Source organism: Mesoplodon bidens (assembly GCF_964165515.1).
Source record: "Mesoplodon bidens genome assembly, chromosome: 4".
Lineage (NCBI taxonomy): Eukaryota > Metazoa > Chordata > Mammalia > Artiodactyla > Ziphiidae > Mesoplodon > Mesoplodon bidens.
This window is the reverse complement of record NC_138160.1, coordinates 45,310,679-45,325,957: the sequence shown is the minus strand read 5'-3', so window position 1 is coordinate 45,325,957 and position 15,279 is coordinate 45,310,679. Positions and strand designations below refer to the sequence as shown.

The 15,279-nt window shown below is 38.6% G+C and overlaps 2 protein-coding genes across 3 annotated transcripts in view; one reads left to right on the top strand and one right to left on the bottom strand.

Annotated features, from left to right (window-relative positions):
• Nucleotides 1-4,036, top strand: part of MIER3 (MIER family member 3) — a 30,861-nt gene extending 26,825 nt beyond the window's left edge. For both annotated transcript variants that reach the window (XM_081233552.1, XM_081233551.1), the window contains exon 13: nucleotides 45-4,036. In XM_081233552.1, the coding sequence (XP_081089678.1) occupies nucleotides 45-502 (458 nt within the window). In that variant the 3' untranslated portion in view covers nucleotides 503-4,036. The remainder of the gene's footprint in view (nucleotides 1-44) is intronic.
• A 3,712-nt stretch (nucleotides 4,037-7,748) lies between these two features.
• SETD9 (SET domain containing 9) lies at nucleotides 7,749-15,157 on the bottom strand (the record flags this gene model as incomplete). Its single annotated transcript, XM_081231780.1, has 6 exons — nucleotides 7,749-8,617; nucleotides 10,610-10,715; nucleotides 11,437-11,552; nucleotides 11,763-11,886; nucleotides 13,113-13,480; nucleotides 15,060-15,157. 6 exons carry the CDS (start codon nucleotides 15,155-15,157, stop codon nucleotides 8,530-8,532), a joined length of 900 nt encoding a protein of 299 aa, XP_081087906.1. The 3' UTR covers nucleotides 7,749-8,529.
• Between the last annotated feature and the right edge of the window lie 122 nt (nucleotides 15,158-15,279).

The window sequence follows — 15,279 nt, the reverse complement described above, 5'->3', positions numbered from 1 at the left end:
GATGTCAGACCGCTTACTTAAACCATTTTCCGTCTCTTTTTTAGCTTTGACCAGCAGTGTAGCGACCGTCTGCGATCCAGCGGATGTGAGTTGTTTGGATGATAGCTTTCCTCCACTGGGCAGCACGCCCCGTGGACAAGTCAATCATGTGCCTGTTGGAACAGAGGAGTTACTCACCCTGCCCAGCAACGGGGAAAGTGATTGTTTTAACTTATTTGAGACTGGATTCTATCACTCGGAGCTAAACCCCATGAACATGTGCAGTGAAGAGTCAGAAAGACCAGCAAAGAGATTGAAAATGGGCATTGCTGTTCCTGAATCCTTTATGAATGAGGTTTCTGCAAATAATTTGGGTGTGGACTTTGAAAATCACACACATCACATCACCAGTGCCAAAATGGCCGTGTCTGTGGCTGACTTTGGCAGTCTGTCTGCCAACGAGACCAATGGTTTCCTCAGCACCCACGCTCTGCATCAGCATGCTGCCCTGCATTCTGAGTGACCAGAATGAGGGGCCCAGAAACAGTGGGTGTGCAGTACCAGTACCAGGAAAGTATCAGGTTTGCTTAGTCTTTCACTGGAAGTTTGAACTTTTTTCACTATGACATCAGTGATGTCAGTATGTATAGAACTATATCTTGATTTATCAAGAGTATTTTCATTTTCAATCCATAAATGTGGAAATGAACTATGATCAGCAGAGTTGGGGACTAAGATTGAACTCTGTGGTGCAGCTTTAAGCTCTGCTTATCTCTTCCTCATCTCCAGTACCTCTTCCCCACTCCCTTCTTTTTCTATTCTTTTCTGTTCCCCACTGCCCTCACTCCCAATTTTAAAACCTGTAGACAGAGGCCACCAGCTCAAAACCAGCACAGATGTTCTGAACTGAATGGAGTGGCTTCTATTCATGTAAATTCCTTTTGCCGTAATGGATGCAGTGGAATAACAATGTTTACAGGTACCGATCCTGATCCCTGCTCAATGTAGCATTTTTTGGTTTTATTTTCTTAATTAAATAAAAGCAGGGGTAGGTTTCTTTAAACTGCACAAACATGCAAGGATTTTTTTAAAAATGGAAACTTCTCTCATGTTCAACTAGAGCACTTCAGTTTACAAAACAGCAAGTCCATCTTTATGGAAGCCAGCACGAGGAACTGCGTGCAAATTATGAAGACGCTTGCTTGGATCCTGTTTCAGAATTCTAGACCAGGGCTACCTTACACAGAATTGGTCATTTTACTGCCGGAAGATTTCTGTGTAACTTCATTTATTGGCTAAAAGTTTGGCATTTGAAGGTGTGGTATTTAGATGGGGTTTTGTCCACCATTATCAAGATTGTAATCATAAAAATCATACCAGTCATTGATAATTTAGTTTATCCTGAGGCAGTTGACTTGCAGGGCACAGTCTACAAAGCCTAGGATGTTGCCACTCATTGGTTTACATTTTGGGACACCTCTTAAGTTTTTTTATAGCGGTGCAGTTCAAAGTGTTAATATTTAGGAGGGATTTCTAGATTTTAGACATAAAATGCAGTAGAACCTTGAAGTATATTTAAACTTTTCTGTTTAGCTTGAACAGTTACTGGCAAGAAAAATGTGAGTTCCTATCTGAAATAGAATGGTACGTTACCACTTTAAGTTTTAAAAAGTGATTGACGTTCAGTTGCATCTCAAACTCAGTTTTATTTTTATTCCAAACATTGTGAATGAGAAGCCATTGTCTTAAACTTAGGCCATTTTTGCTGTATAAACATGCATCTTTAAGTTATAAGGTGAATTCAAACAATATGTAATGCAGTATTAGGATGTGATAAGCTTTGCTTTTATAGTTCAGTTAAAACACAGAATTTTACTTTTTTTTTTTTTGCACTGTCAGTTAAAATTTTCAATTTCTACTAGTTGTCTTGCTTTTCAGAAACTTAAATGTTTGGCTACATTGCTGATATTTGTAAGTATAAGTCGCTTCAAGGTTGTGCTGATGAATAGATAGAATGTAGTTACCTTAGTAGTGATGGAAAGGGAGGGTATTTATTATACAAACTGTGAACTGCAATGACATCCTTAGTTTTGGATGATGTGTATTCTTTTCTTTGCAGCATTTTAATGAAGATTGCTTTGAAGTGTTTACGCATTAGCACATTTACTATAAAAGCTAGTTTAGCACAGTGGACGAAAAGTAGTTAAATTAATAACTTAAAGTCAGTCTCTAATTTATACATCTAAAGTCTAGCATTCCTGTATGCACACAGTAAATAATGGGTAGCCTGGGTTCTATGTTGCTTTCAGATATTTTTTTCCAAGTTGTCAGCTTCTTATTGCTGTGGTGTCGTGCTAAACTTTGAACCTAATTTCTTTTGTTAAAAATGAATACACCCATAATTTAGTAAGATACTGGCCATAATCTTCCATTGTTATAACTTTAATTTTTACTCTGGGTTTACAGTGGCTGGTCTGTATAAAATAATTTACACAAAGATGACTGAATGCTAATACCAGTTGCACTTAAATGAACATGCCCATTCTCAATAGCTGATGCAGTAATATATTCAGTTTATCTATGCATTGCTGGGATCTTGATATAAGATGGAAACAGTGTTTCTTATCTAAAGTTTTGATTATCAGCAAGTTGAATGGACACTTTAGTTATTTAAATAAAGGTTTTTGACCAAAATCCAGAAATGATATGAGAGAAAAATAATTTCCAGCTAGTTTAATAGATTTTTAAAGACCAATCTGATTTTAGCCTCTTAGAGAGCGCTAACTAGCTGGTAACGTTTACTTTTAATTCCTTGTTAAAATGAGGCAATAATTTGCAAGATTTTTGTATATATATGTAAAGTCTTCATCTCTTTTTAGATCTAATTAAATATTTTCTGACTGCTTCCTCCATGTATAATACCATTTTTGTGCATGCTTGATGTGACATTCATGAATTGTACCACTATGACTTTATTCATGTAAAATAGCTATTTATTGAATTTCCTTTTAAATCTGGATTTACTGGGTTTTTTCCTTTCCGTTTAAGCATCTTGACAGAGAATTTGTTGCTGTTTATTAGAAGAATTGCGTTTGAGAGCGTGAAAATAACTGATTTGCAGTCATACGAAGAAACAATAATGCCTTTATTATCAAGTGTTAAGCACAATTCTTATAACAAACTGTGATAAATTCTTTTTTCTTTTTCTTTTGCCATATTATTTTTGTATGAACAAACCAAAAATCCATGGTGAGCAGTTGCAGGGTTGGCTGATGTGTCTTTTATGTACAGGGGGTTTGAAGAGGACAGCGGATTCATTTAGAAGTGAAACTGGTGCTGTGATTATAGCAATACTTTACTTTTGTTAGTTGTACTCCACTTTTCCATACTAGCTTTTTCAGTGTTTAGTTTTCCTCTTGTCATGGTCAACTGCTGAATTTACTTGAAGGATGTAGAATACTGTTTAAACAATACTAAAGTGTGTACAATTAGGTCAAAGAATTGTGCAATTGTTTCCTTTTTAATTTTTACAATTGAGGGTCATAATATTTGAGAACGTCAGATCTAATAGAGCATAGTGATACTCTTTAATTTAACCAAAGTCTCTAGTGAATACTTCAACTTTGAATGTAAACCAACAAATAAACCTGACCACCAAGGAGATTGTTTGCCCAGAGTTTCAAAGCACATTGTCTACAAATGGAAATTGAAATAATTTATAAAAATATTGACATTACTATGTTTTTTAAAAAGTTCTTAATTTTTTCACTAAAAGGAGGAAACTCTTAGTTTTATTGTTAAATATGGTAGATATTAAAGCTCCTCTTAGATGACCAGTGATTCCAGTTGTCCCAGTTTGAAATAAGTACGCTGTGAGTATGAGATTGATTAGTGACAATCAGAACAAGTTTTAGTATCAGATGTTCAAGAGGAAGTTGCTATTGTTGCATTGATTTTAATATTTGTACATAAACACTGATTTTTTTGAGCATTATTTTGTATTTGTTGTACTTTAATACCTGGTGTACAGTTCCAGAAATAAAAATCTGGAAATCTTTTTTTTTCTTGGTTCGTGTGAGTATTTGCCACAAATAGATTTTTATTTAATAATCCTTAAGCTATAACACATGGGTAGATATTTAACCACTGTTAAGTTGGTTTTAGATGTAGTAAATAAGATATTTGATAGGTAAGTAATAAAATTGGTAGATAAAATAAGTTGTCTTTAACTCCTCTAAAATAAATTTCCATCTGTAATAAAATTCTCGTTATCCCAAAGTGGGGATTGTACGTACTTTTAGTTTCATTCAGGAAGTATTTATTGAATGTCTTATGTTTCAAACAAGGTTCTCAGTAACTGTTGTCATTTAGGAAGACATGAAATCTGAAATCTGATCAGATGTTATTATTTGACAATATATTTATAGTAAACTAGTCTGCCTTATCATAATATTCATAGTTTAGTAGACTCTAGAAATATCTTCCCTAAGTCTTCATCTTTTCAAGCTAAATATCTCACCTTAGCCTAATTTCACAAGTTTGTCCCCATATTTCACTTGCTCTGACCAGAGCTTTCTCTCTGTAGTTCCATTCTTAATATGCAGTGATCAGATTGCACATAATGTCCAGACTTTGTACAAGGACAAGAGGAGGATAAAAACCTTGACGTCTCTCCTTCAGTTGCTTATCTAAAACCACATTTCTTCCTTAATGTGCAGGGCTATCTGGTGGACACATACACAGAAGTGCCCTCAAAGGAGGTGCAAGGACCAGTGTTTTGAATACAGCCAAGAGGGCAGCCAAACGCCATATAAGAGCATAGCGCTTTAGTCTTTTAGGGGAGGGAGGAGAGCCTTGTGGGTGGGAGCAGAATAATCTAGTCACTTGTAGACCTTACCCATTTTGGCCATAATTTCCATCAGTGGTATGCTTTTTGAGCCAGCTGCTTCTCTGACTTATCAAAGATTTCATGTCCTCTGTAAATTGGGTATTTCATTATACACACTTTTTTTTTTTTTTTTTTTTTTTTTTTTTGCGGTACGCGGGCCTCTCACTGTTGTGGCCTCTCCCGTTGCAGAGCACAGGCTCCGGACGCGCAGGCTCAGCGGCCATGGCTCACGGGCCCAGCTGCTCCGCGGCATGTGGGATCTTCCCGGACCGGGGCACGAACCCGTGTCCCCTGCATCGGCAGGCGGACTCTCAACCACTGCGCCACGGGAAGCCCCACACTTTCATTTTTAATTTAGTCCCTGGGATATAGCACTGTTTACAGTTTCCCACCCAGGTAAGTGATCTCTGATCTTTATTCTCTTTTCTGTGGCTATCTGGGTTCTCTTGACAGAACAGTGCACAGGGTAGTGACGTCATAGTCCTAGACCAGAAATGCTCACATTTTTCAAGGTTTAATATACTATAGCTGGCATATTCACTTTAGAGAGACACATGCTTTATAGTGTACCTTGATTTTGATGACATTGTTTTTACACAAAAAGCCAATACTGCCACAAAGGTGTTTCCTGGTGTAGAATTAATAAAAGCATTTCATAAGCATGTCAGAAATGATATGTCATTTATAAACCTTAAAAAATTATTCTAGTAAGGAGAACGTGGTTCTTTAAAAAAAAAAATCAATGTTTTATTTTTTAAAAATATCTTCACCTCTCCAGTCCAGACCAAGTCATGGTACTGGGCACGCTTTATAGTCCAATTGTAAGCATTTTATCAGCAGGAACTATGTTTTATTCTTTGAATCTTCCAGGACCCTTCACACAGTAGGCATTCACTAAATGTTTGATGACTCTTAAGCTGATGGTGACGTTTCTCCCAACTTAAAAAAATAAAACTTTTAAGACAAAAGTTAAAATAACAGTATAAAGAACAATCCAGGTTGAACAATTAACTTTTTACCATATTTGTTCTCTTTCTATATAATATGCATTTTTTCTGACATTTATTTATAAATTTATTTTATTTTTATTTATTTTTGGCTGCGTTGGGTCCTTGTTGCAGTGCGTGGGCTTCTCACTGCGGCGCCCTCAGCTGCGGAACACGGGCTCTAGAGCGCAGGCTCAGCAGCTGTGGCGCACGGGCCCAGCCACTCCGCGGCATGTGGTATCCCCCCGGACCAGGGCTCGAACCCATATCCCCTGCATCGGCAGGGAGACTCCCAACCAGTGCGCCACCAGGGAAGTCCTCTGACTTATTTTTAAAGTCTTTGACATTGCAATACTTCACTCCTAAATACCTAATATGGCCACAGGAGTTAAGTTTCTGTATTTTACATAAAGTTCTGAGTAATAGGATCTTATTTTTATTTATTTATTTATTTATTTTTTGCTGTACGTGGCCCTCTCACTGTTGTGGCCTCTCCCGTTGTGGAGCACAGGCTCCAGACGCGCAGGCTCAGCGGCCATGGCTCACGGGCCCAGCCGCTCCGCGGCATGTGGGATTTTCCCGGACCGGGGCACGAACCCGCGTCCCCTGCATCGGCAGGGGGACTCTCAATCACTGCGCCACCAGGTAAGCCCAATAGGATCTTCCTGGTCAAGCGGCTTGGCTTTTTTAACAATATGAGTCCCCCTGGCCTCTCAGAATCTTGGCAGCACAAATAAAAAACAAATGAGCCTGAGAAAAAGAGATGCTTCCATGGATTTACATGGACATACATGATAAATGCTACAGAGAAGGAATGGGAATTTTAGGGGTTGGCGGTTGGGCATTATAAATTTCCATAGGTTGGTTAGGCAAGGTGACAGGGAATGAGCTGTATGGCTATCTGGGGGGAGGTTTTTGGAGGCACAGAACTAGTGCAAAAGCCCTGAGGTGGGAGTGTGCCCGGCACGCTCAAGGAGTGGCAAGGAGGCAGGTGTGGCTGGGTGGAGTGAGCAGGACGTGAGATCAGAGGTAATGAAAGACTGGCATTTACTCCAAAGCAAGAGTAGTCAAAGAGTTCTGAGCAGAGGCGGGTTAGGATCTGATTTGTGTTTGAAAGAATCCCTCTTGGTGGTCTACTCTGTAAAAGGGGCAGGAATGGAAACAGGGAAGGCAATCAGGAGGCCACTGAAATTGCAATAAACTGAGAAAAGCTGTTGGTGTAGCAATGAAGATGGCCAGGATCCGGTTGTATAGGTGCCATGTTAGGATTTGAGGGGCCCAATAAGTAACACCCCCCTCCCTATCCAAGTTTGGAACTGAGGGCTGGATGCAGGAGTCAGGTTGATGGAGATCAAAGTAACTCTTACTAATAAAACTGGAGAATGTGGCTTCAGAGCTGAGGCCAGATCAGCTCACTAATACTCCACCTCTGAACTAGACTCACTCCTTCACTGGCTGGGCTGACTACAGGATACTCCCTGCACAGGGCAGAGAGCAGCCCAGAACAGACTCAGCTGGGAGAGTCCACAGAGAAAGAACTAGAGGGGTTTGGGCCATGGGTGCCAAGTTCTTCTCTAAAGATAATCTCAGAAAATCACTCTTTCTCCAGTGGGTAGAGAAAGAGGCAGGAGAATTACTAATGGAAGCCGTCCAAATATGAGAAATGTGGAATAGGGGATAGGTGTTCCTCCCACCACCATCTTTTAACTATAATTCCATGCCAAAACAATCTTATACTCTTAAACTGTGTGTGTGTGTAAATGTTCACATAAAGTAAATAGTATGATGACCCCCCATCTTTCCCTTAACCAGCTAAAACAATCTTTTTTTTGTTTCTGTTAATTTTTTTAAAAAAATAAATTTATTTTATTTATTTTTGGCTGCGTTGGGTCTTTGTTGCTGCGCGTGGGCTTTCTCTAGTTGCAGCAAGCCGGGGCTACTCTTCGTTGCAGTGCACGGGCTTCTCACTGTGGTGGCTTCTCTTGTTGTGGAGCACGGGCTCTAGGTGCATGGGCTTCAGTAGTTGTGGCACGTGGGCTCAGTAGTTGTGGCTCACAGGCTCTAGAGCACAGGTTCAGTAGTTGTGGCTCACGGGCTTAGTTGCTCTGCGGCATGTGGGATCTTCCTGGACCAGGGCTCGAACCCATGTCCCCTGCACTGGCAGGCAGATTCTTAACCACTGTGCCACCAGGGAAGTCCCTAAAACAATCTTTATATCACACACACACAAACACACCCCAATTAACTCATGACAACACAACAAATATTTTTGGTTTTAGAATATTCTGGAAAAATTAAGTCTTTATGGAAGTTAGTACACATCAATAGTACAAGAATTGCTGATGACCTGGCTAAAATTTGATAAACCACCACAGAGATAATCAAAATATACAAAAGAAAAGTTGAAACTGTAAGTTCAGACAGTGGGTTTTAATTTAGTAAACTACTGTGTACTTAGGTGAAAACCAATTAACACTGGAATTGCATTACAAATTTGAAATTGTAATGAAGCAAATAGCTTTCATGATGGAACTGAAACACAAATATCAATAAAAACAAAAAAGTTCCCACTCCAATTAGGTTTCAAAATATTTGCTCTGCAGGTGGAACTCAGAGAAACAACAAAAACATTTAGAATTAACTCAATAGCTGAATAGAAAACCTTATTTCATACAGTTAGCTGACAATTGTATAGTAGTTTGAAAAAAGCTCTTCTCCTTGTTTGATGTCCCTGAGTGCGACAAGAATGACACATCGAAGTGGACTGAAAACAAAAAGAAACATAGACAAAATTAGGAGTATTAACAGATACAAGCTCATGTTTTAATACAACCAATATGGATTTTAGAGAGAGAATTTTATTCAGATTCCTTACTGTCATCTTACTTTATGTATTTGATTTCCATGAGGAAATAGTTCTTATCACTGATGAAGGCATTTTAGAGTATGTTTATTTTGTATTATTTAAAAAGACCAAAAATCAATTGTTATACAACTGACTACTTCTTTTGAAAATGTTGTTTCTATGTTCAAGCCCTCAAAACTGGTATCACAAAAAGCATTTTAAAATGACATTTATTACAATTCAACACTTTAAAGAAATTAATTTGTATCTTTGTATTCTGCAAAGCTGGAAACATTACTTTATAATTTATGGGAATTTAAAAAAATACTTTTTATGGACACAACAAAACATAATGCACACCTTCAATGTTCCTACTCATTTAACTTTTCCTGTACTTGTTGAACAGTAATAATATTATGCCCCAGAGTATAAGGCTAAAAAAACCTCATTGTTAAATACACACACACATAGAGAGACATGAAAGTTATCAAGGTTTAAGTACAGGGAATAGTCTAAGTTTTAAATATCATTCATCTTCAAAAGACAATTTAATAGGACCTGTACAAAATAAAGTTTGCTAGCAATTGGCAGCTCAGTGAAATGATATAAAGACAATGTCTTCCTATAGCATTGTTAATAAAGAACTCTTAGCTCTACATAATTACTTATATTTAAAAATTGTTACTTGAGTATTCTCGGTAGACTTTCCACTTAATGATCAATCAGAGAAGAAATGTTACAATAAAAATACAGGGACTTCCCTGGTGGTGCAGTGGTTAAGAATCTTCCTGCCAATGCAGGGGACACGGGTTCAATCCCTGGTCCGGGAAGATCCCATGTGCTACGGAGCAACTAAGCCCGTGCACCACAACTACTGAGCCTGTGCTCTAGAGCCCGCGAGCCACAACTGCTGACCCTGCGTGCCAGCACTACTGAAGCCTGTGTGCTCTAGGGCCTGCATGCCACAACTACTGAGCCCACATGCTGCAACTACTGAAGCCCGCACGCCTAGAGCCCGTGCTCTGCAACGAGAAGCCACTGCAATGAGAAGCCCACGCACTGCAACGAAGAGTAGCCCCCGCTCGCTGCAACTAGAGAAAGCCCATGCGCAATAATGAAGACCCAATGCTGCCCAAAATAAATAACATTATTAAAAAAATACATATATTCTAATCACTTATATGTGGAATCTAAAAAATACAACAAACCAGTGAATATAACAAAAAAGAAGCAGACTTAGAGATATAGAGAACAAACTAGTGGTTACTAAGGTCAATATAGGGGTGGGGGAATGAGAGGTACAAACTTCTGGGTGTAAGGCCACAAGGGTGTACTGTACAACATGGGGAATATAGCCAATATTTTGTAATAACTGTAAATGGAAAGTAACCTTTAACAATTGTATAAAAAATAAATTATGGTAAAAACAAAAGCAAATTAAAAAATACGTATCTTCTGAATATTTCCCTTTTTTTGACTAAGTTTCTGAACCTAATAGTGAAGTAGGCAAAAGAAGTAATAGTGTAATTTGGTCCCTTTCTTCAACTGGGTGCTTCCATGTAAAATGGAGAACAGGATCCTTAAAATAATTAAAGTAAAATTTATTTGAAGATTTTGTAGGTAGGAAACACAACAGAGTCACCTGAAACAAACTTTAAGGTTGATAACTTATAAAATACTACACAGAATAAAAGTGGGTAATAATAAGCAGAATAAGCTAAGTTAATGGAAAATTTTTAATTTCAAATAACCTACATTAACACACTAAAGTGTGATGCACATAAAAATCTGTTATAATTTTTCACTAAAAAAAACTTACCCCAATCTCTATATAGTTTTTTCATAGAAAATATATATTTTTTAGGTACAGCATAAGACAGAAGATAGGAAAAGCTCTTCCAGAAGACTGACCTTTGTTTGTCATAGCTGTATGCAATGTTTGGAAGATATTGCTTCAGTTCTATAGGGAAAACCGCAGGCACATCAAATTCCTGATAACAGACATTAGCTGCTCTGTCTAGGAACAAGTACAGAATTTTTAGAAACAGACATTTTAGAAGGTCATGGAAAACAGTACTGAATTATGGCACTTGATGTATGGTTTTCTAAATTATCAGAAAATGTTCAAATTAATAATCACTATTGTGTTCCAGGCACTGCTAGATTATATATCTATATACATATGTTTGGATGTTGTATTTACTTTTTGAAGATCAGGAAACAGGTTCAGAGAGGGTAAAGGTTAAGTAGAAGAATCAGGCTTCAAATTCATGTCTCCCTAACACCAAAGTCTATGTTAAATGTAGCCATATGATCAAACTTGTAGGAAAGTTAAGTCCTAGAGAAGGTAGGTAACTCACAAACTTAGCAACAGAAAGGGGATACCAGTCTAGTGTCTAGTGATTAATCTATAAGGCTATGTTGAGGCACTGACAAAATAATGTCTAAGTTAACTATTAAAAATATTAAAGTAATAATGATCAAAAGGGCAGTTATCAATTGCCTATATTTACTGAAAAATCAGAATAAAAATAGTAAGTTAAAGAATTCCAGTTAATGTATATCATTATCTCCCCAAATTCTCTCTTTGGTATCAGCTATTATAAAGTTAGAGTTTACTCAAGGGCTTAGAATAGCTGAAATGTTAACTCAACTGCCTCTGGCACTCAGTCACATGGCAAAGGAGGAGCATTACCACTGCTGTATTTATATCTCACAGCCCCAAGGTGCCAACTTACCATTTGAACAATTGTTGACGTACTGTCCTACAGCCAGTGGATTATGAATTTCTGACATTAGCCATGTACTATCACTCATTTTTAAAGGGCCAAGTTGATCCCTCCCATTGCAAGATCTGAAACAGGTGAAAGCATTAGCTAAGAGATTGTTAAAATTGAAAGTTAACCCTAGAATTGAAGAGTGAAATTTTTCTTTAAAAACTTTTGTCTAATCAATAGGGCAGCTGCCTAAATGATTTTTCTTTAAAGTACAAACGCTAGTGGTCAGAGTCATTGTGGTGTGGTTCTACCTCCTATAATTGAATTTGAACATGGCACCAGCTTACCTATATACGACTTTTGATATTCCTTTGTCATTTCCATCAATGAGTACCCCATCCAGGCATCTAAAAATAAATGGATTTCCAATGGACTGGAAAAAGATTGGCTCGTAGTTTTGATATACTGTACCTAGTATACAAGACAAAGACATTATTATAGCAACCTATAAAAATCATAAACATCATGATAAGGACCTTTCTCTGGAACATAAACATAATGTGGAAGAATCGGTTTTAATTTCTCTGCCTTTTTCTAAAGTTTCACCTCCAGTCTAGACCATCAGATTCTCTTCGGCTACCTTCCCTCATTAAAGAGTGGCCAATAGCAGAAGGAGCACAGAACCAACTTGTCCACACAGCCAAATAAAATATGACTATTTTGGTTAAAAAAATGTGAACACCACATTTTAGGTTCAGTTTTACAAAGCTGTGTTTTTGTTATTATTTTTATTTTTTAAAGTAGAGTGTGATTTGTCATCTATTAAAGAGCCTTTTAAGAAAAGTATTTTTATTAATAATCAATTAAATAATGTAGATATATACGGGAATAGATGAGTCTGACATTCAGGTTGTTTTTCCTTTCATTGGCAATGAAGGAAAGGAGAAAATTAATATTTACAGGGTGCTTCCTATGTTCCAGGCATCTTAATCTATTTAGTTTACTATTAATTTGTTTGTTGCTGGCTTGTCCTATTTAGTCTTTATGGAGTTAGGATAGTTGTGTAGGAGGAAACTGAGACTCACTTGCTTAGGGACACAGAATTAAAAAATAGTAGAATGACTTTTTAAAAACACAGGTCTATCTAACATTCACGCAGACTTTCCACTACACCAAATAATATGTTTAACAAGTAACATTCTACTTAGCATTCTAGTCAATGATCTTTTGAAAAGAAGCTTCTTTACTTTTCAAGTTTAGAAATGGCAGGAAGATCTTTATTCAGTGATTTATAGGTTTAAATTTTATCTTTCATGTTTTAACCCATATCATTTTTTACCTTTAATTATTAATTAGCTAAGCCAAACTGACTTATTCTCTAGTGATTTCTAAGTAATCAGTCTTATCAAAGTAGGCCATACTATAATCTCCTAAATTTAAACGTTGATTAGAAAAATTTCCTTAAAAGAAAAATGTATTTATCCCAACAAATACTCCAGGATACTTTCTAATACATGAGATAATTTACAAACAGTTAATTTCCAAATCAGGGTTTAAAAATCTGTGGAAAAAAGAAATCTGTGGAAATCAGAGTTTCCAATACAACCCCTTACTCTAAGAATTACAGGGATAGGCATTTTGTTGAACTTATATTTTTTTATAAGAAACTCTTGGCCAAGTACTAATTATGTCATTACCAGGATACATAGATACAACCGCGCCTTTTGGTACCAATCCTTTGTTAACGAAGACACCTTTTCCAGCCGAAATCAATGTGCTAGGTGCTCGGGTGACACTGAAACCCAGTGTCTTATAAAGAATTTCTTCTGGTGTAAAGGTGTTTTGCTGTTGATGTCTGTATTCAAGCTGTTTCACCCCTGGATGCTGAACTGACAGTAGGTCTTGATATTTTGATTTAACAGGTTCTGGAAGCACAGTCAAGATATCTGATTGTTTATTGAAATCATTTACGAATAGAGCCTGGAAAACTTTCAGTAATGTTCCTAGGACCTCTTCATCTGGGATAACTTTGTCTTTGGATTCCTCTGGAACATATCGGAGGGTCCTGAAAATGGGAAAAGTTTCTATTCACTACCCTCAACTGATAAAAGCCAGACTGTCTTGATGTCTTCTGGGTTACTGGCCTGTATGAAGATTATTCTCATGTGTTTGAAGGGCATAAAACCAAGTAGTTCAGAAAAGAGTTTTTTAGGTTTAGTTCTAGTTACCTGACTCCCAACAATACCTACACAAGTCAACAACAGCTAATGCTTATGAAAGGCCCATTACATACCAAATTCTGTTGGGTCCTTACATTCATTACCCTATTTTTGCAGACAAGGAAACTCAAGCTTGGAGATGTTAGGGAAATTGCCCATGGTCCGAAAGCGGGTAAATGGGAAAGCCAGAAGCGGAAACAGGGCTAGTTCCCCACTACACCCAAAGCCATTATGTGAATGTTATTACATAATGAGAATCCTCATATTGCAATGGCTCTTTTCACACGCGTGTAGTTTCAAAGACAAATTTAAGTTAACATTATATATTTTGTCACATTCTCTCCCAGGAGTAATTACTTTTTTGTTTTTAATTTAATTTTATGTATTTTTTTATACAGCAGGTTGTTATCTATTTTATACATATTAGTGTATATACGGCAATCCCAATCTCCCAATTCATCACACCACCACAGTAATTACTTCTTTAATGATCACTTATTTCCGTAAATAATTTTTAAATATTATTTTTACTTCTTGGTTTACTTAAAGGAACCAATTTCCGCCTCACAATTCGATAGTAATGATGCAGGTGAATTCACGTTTGCGTAGTATGAAACTCTGGGAAAGCTCTTTGGTTATTAACCAGCCTTCAACGGAGCTCGTTTACCTATTTAAGTGAGCATTACGTTGACTTCTTCCAGACCACAAGCAGGCCACTTACTAAAGCCGGCAATAACAATGATCCTACGGCCACCCACTCAGCTAGAGCCCCTTCTTCAAGTGCTGAATCCGTATTCTAAATCCAATATTCCGACACGCTTTTATTGGATTTTTACTCGTTTTTATACATCAGCTACACCAAGCTGTTATCCTCACAGCCGAGCTGCGCTGTTTTCTCCATACCAACTACGGAGCTGTGAAAATAAACCACGGTTTGGCTTTTCTAAGGAACTTCAAGCTTCTAACTGCCTTGGCGGAGAGAACGCCACGCACCCTCACGTTGTACAAGTTCTTTTCTTTTTCAGAAGTTCCTATTTTTCCCCCAAACCCAGGCACCCCAGCCCATGCAGAAGCAAAAGCGAGAACTCGAGCCAAAGCCCGCGGGCGATCAGGTCCCAGCGGACCTCGCCGCGCCGGGGACGACGGGAAATAGGCCTTAGGCCCCGCCCACCTAAAAGCCCCATACCCTCTTCAGGCCCCCAGCCCAACTCGGACTCCATCAGCCTCCGCCTCGCCCACCTCGGGCGCTGCCCACCTAGGGCCCCGCCCACTCAGGTCCCTGGGTCGTCTTAGGCTCCGCCTGCTTGAGGCTTCGCCCTCCAGAAGCTCCGCCCACCTCGGCCCTCTAGCTCAAGTCCCAGCGGTCTAGATGGCGTCGCTGGGTTAGAGGAAAACGGCCCTGGTCGAGCCGCCCCGCCCTCTCACCTCGGGTTGTGGCTTAGGTTCAGCGCGATCCAGGGTACGAAGCGGTACTTGTAACGACGCCATCGCTGCCAGAGGCCGCGCAGCAGGCGGCCCGGCATGGGTGTCCTGTGGTGCCGTGATGAGGACGGCACGGGGGAGGCGGGTCTTCTCGGGCCCGCCCCGACCCGAGGAGGAGTAGAGGCCGCGCCGTCCCTCCCCTTTGCGGTCTCAGCACTCAGTG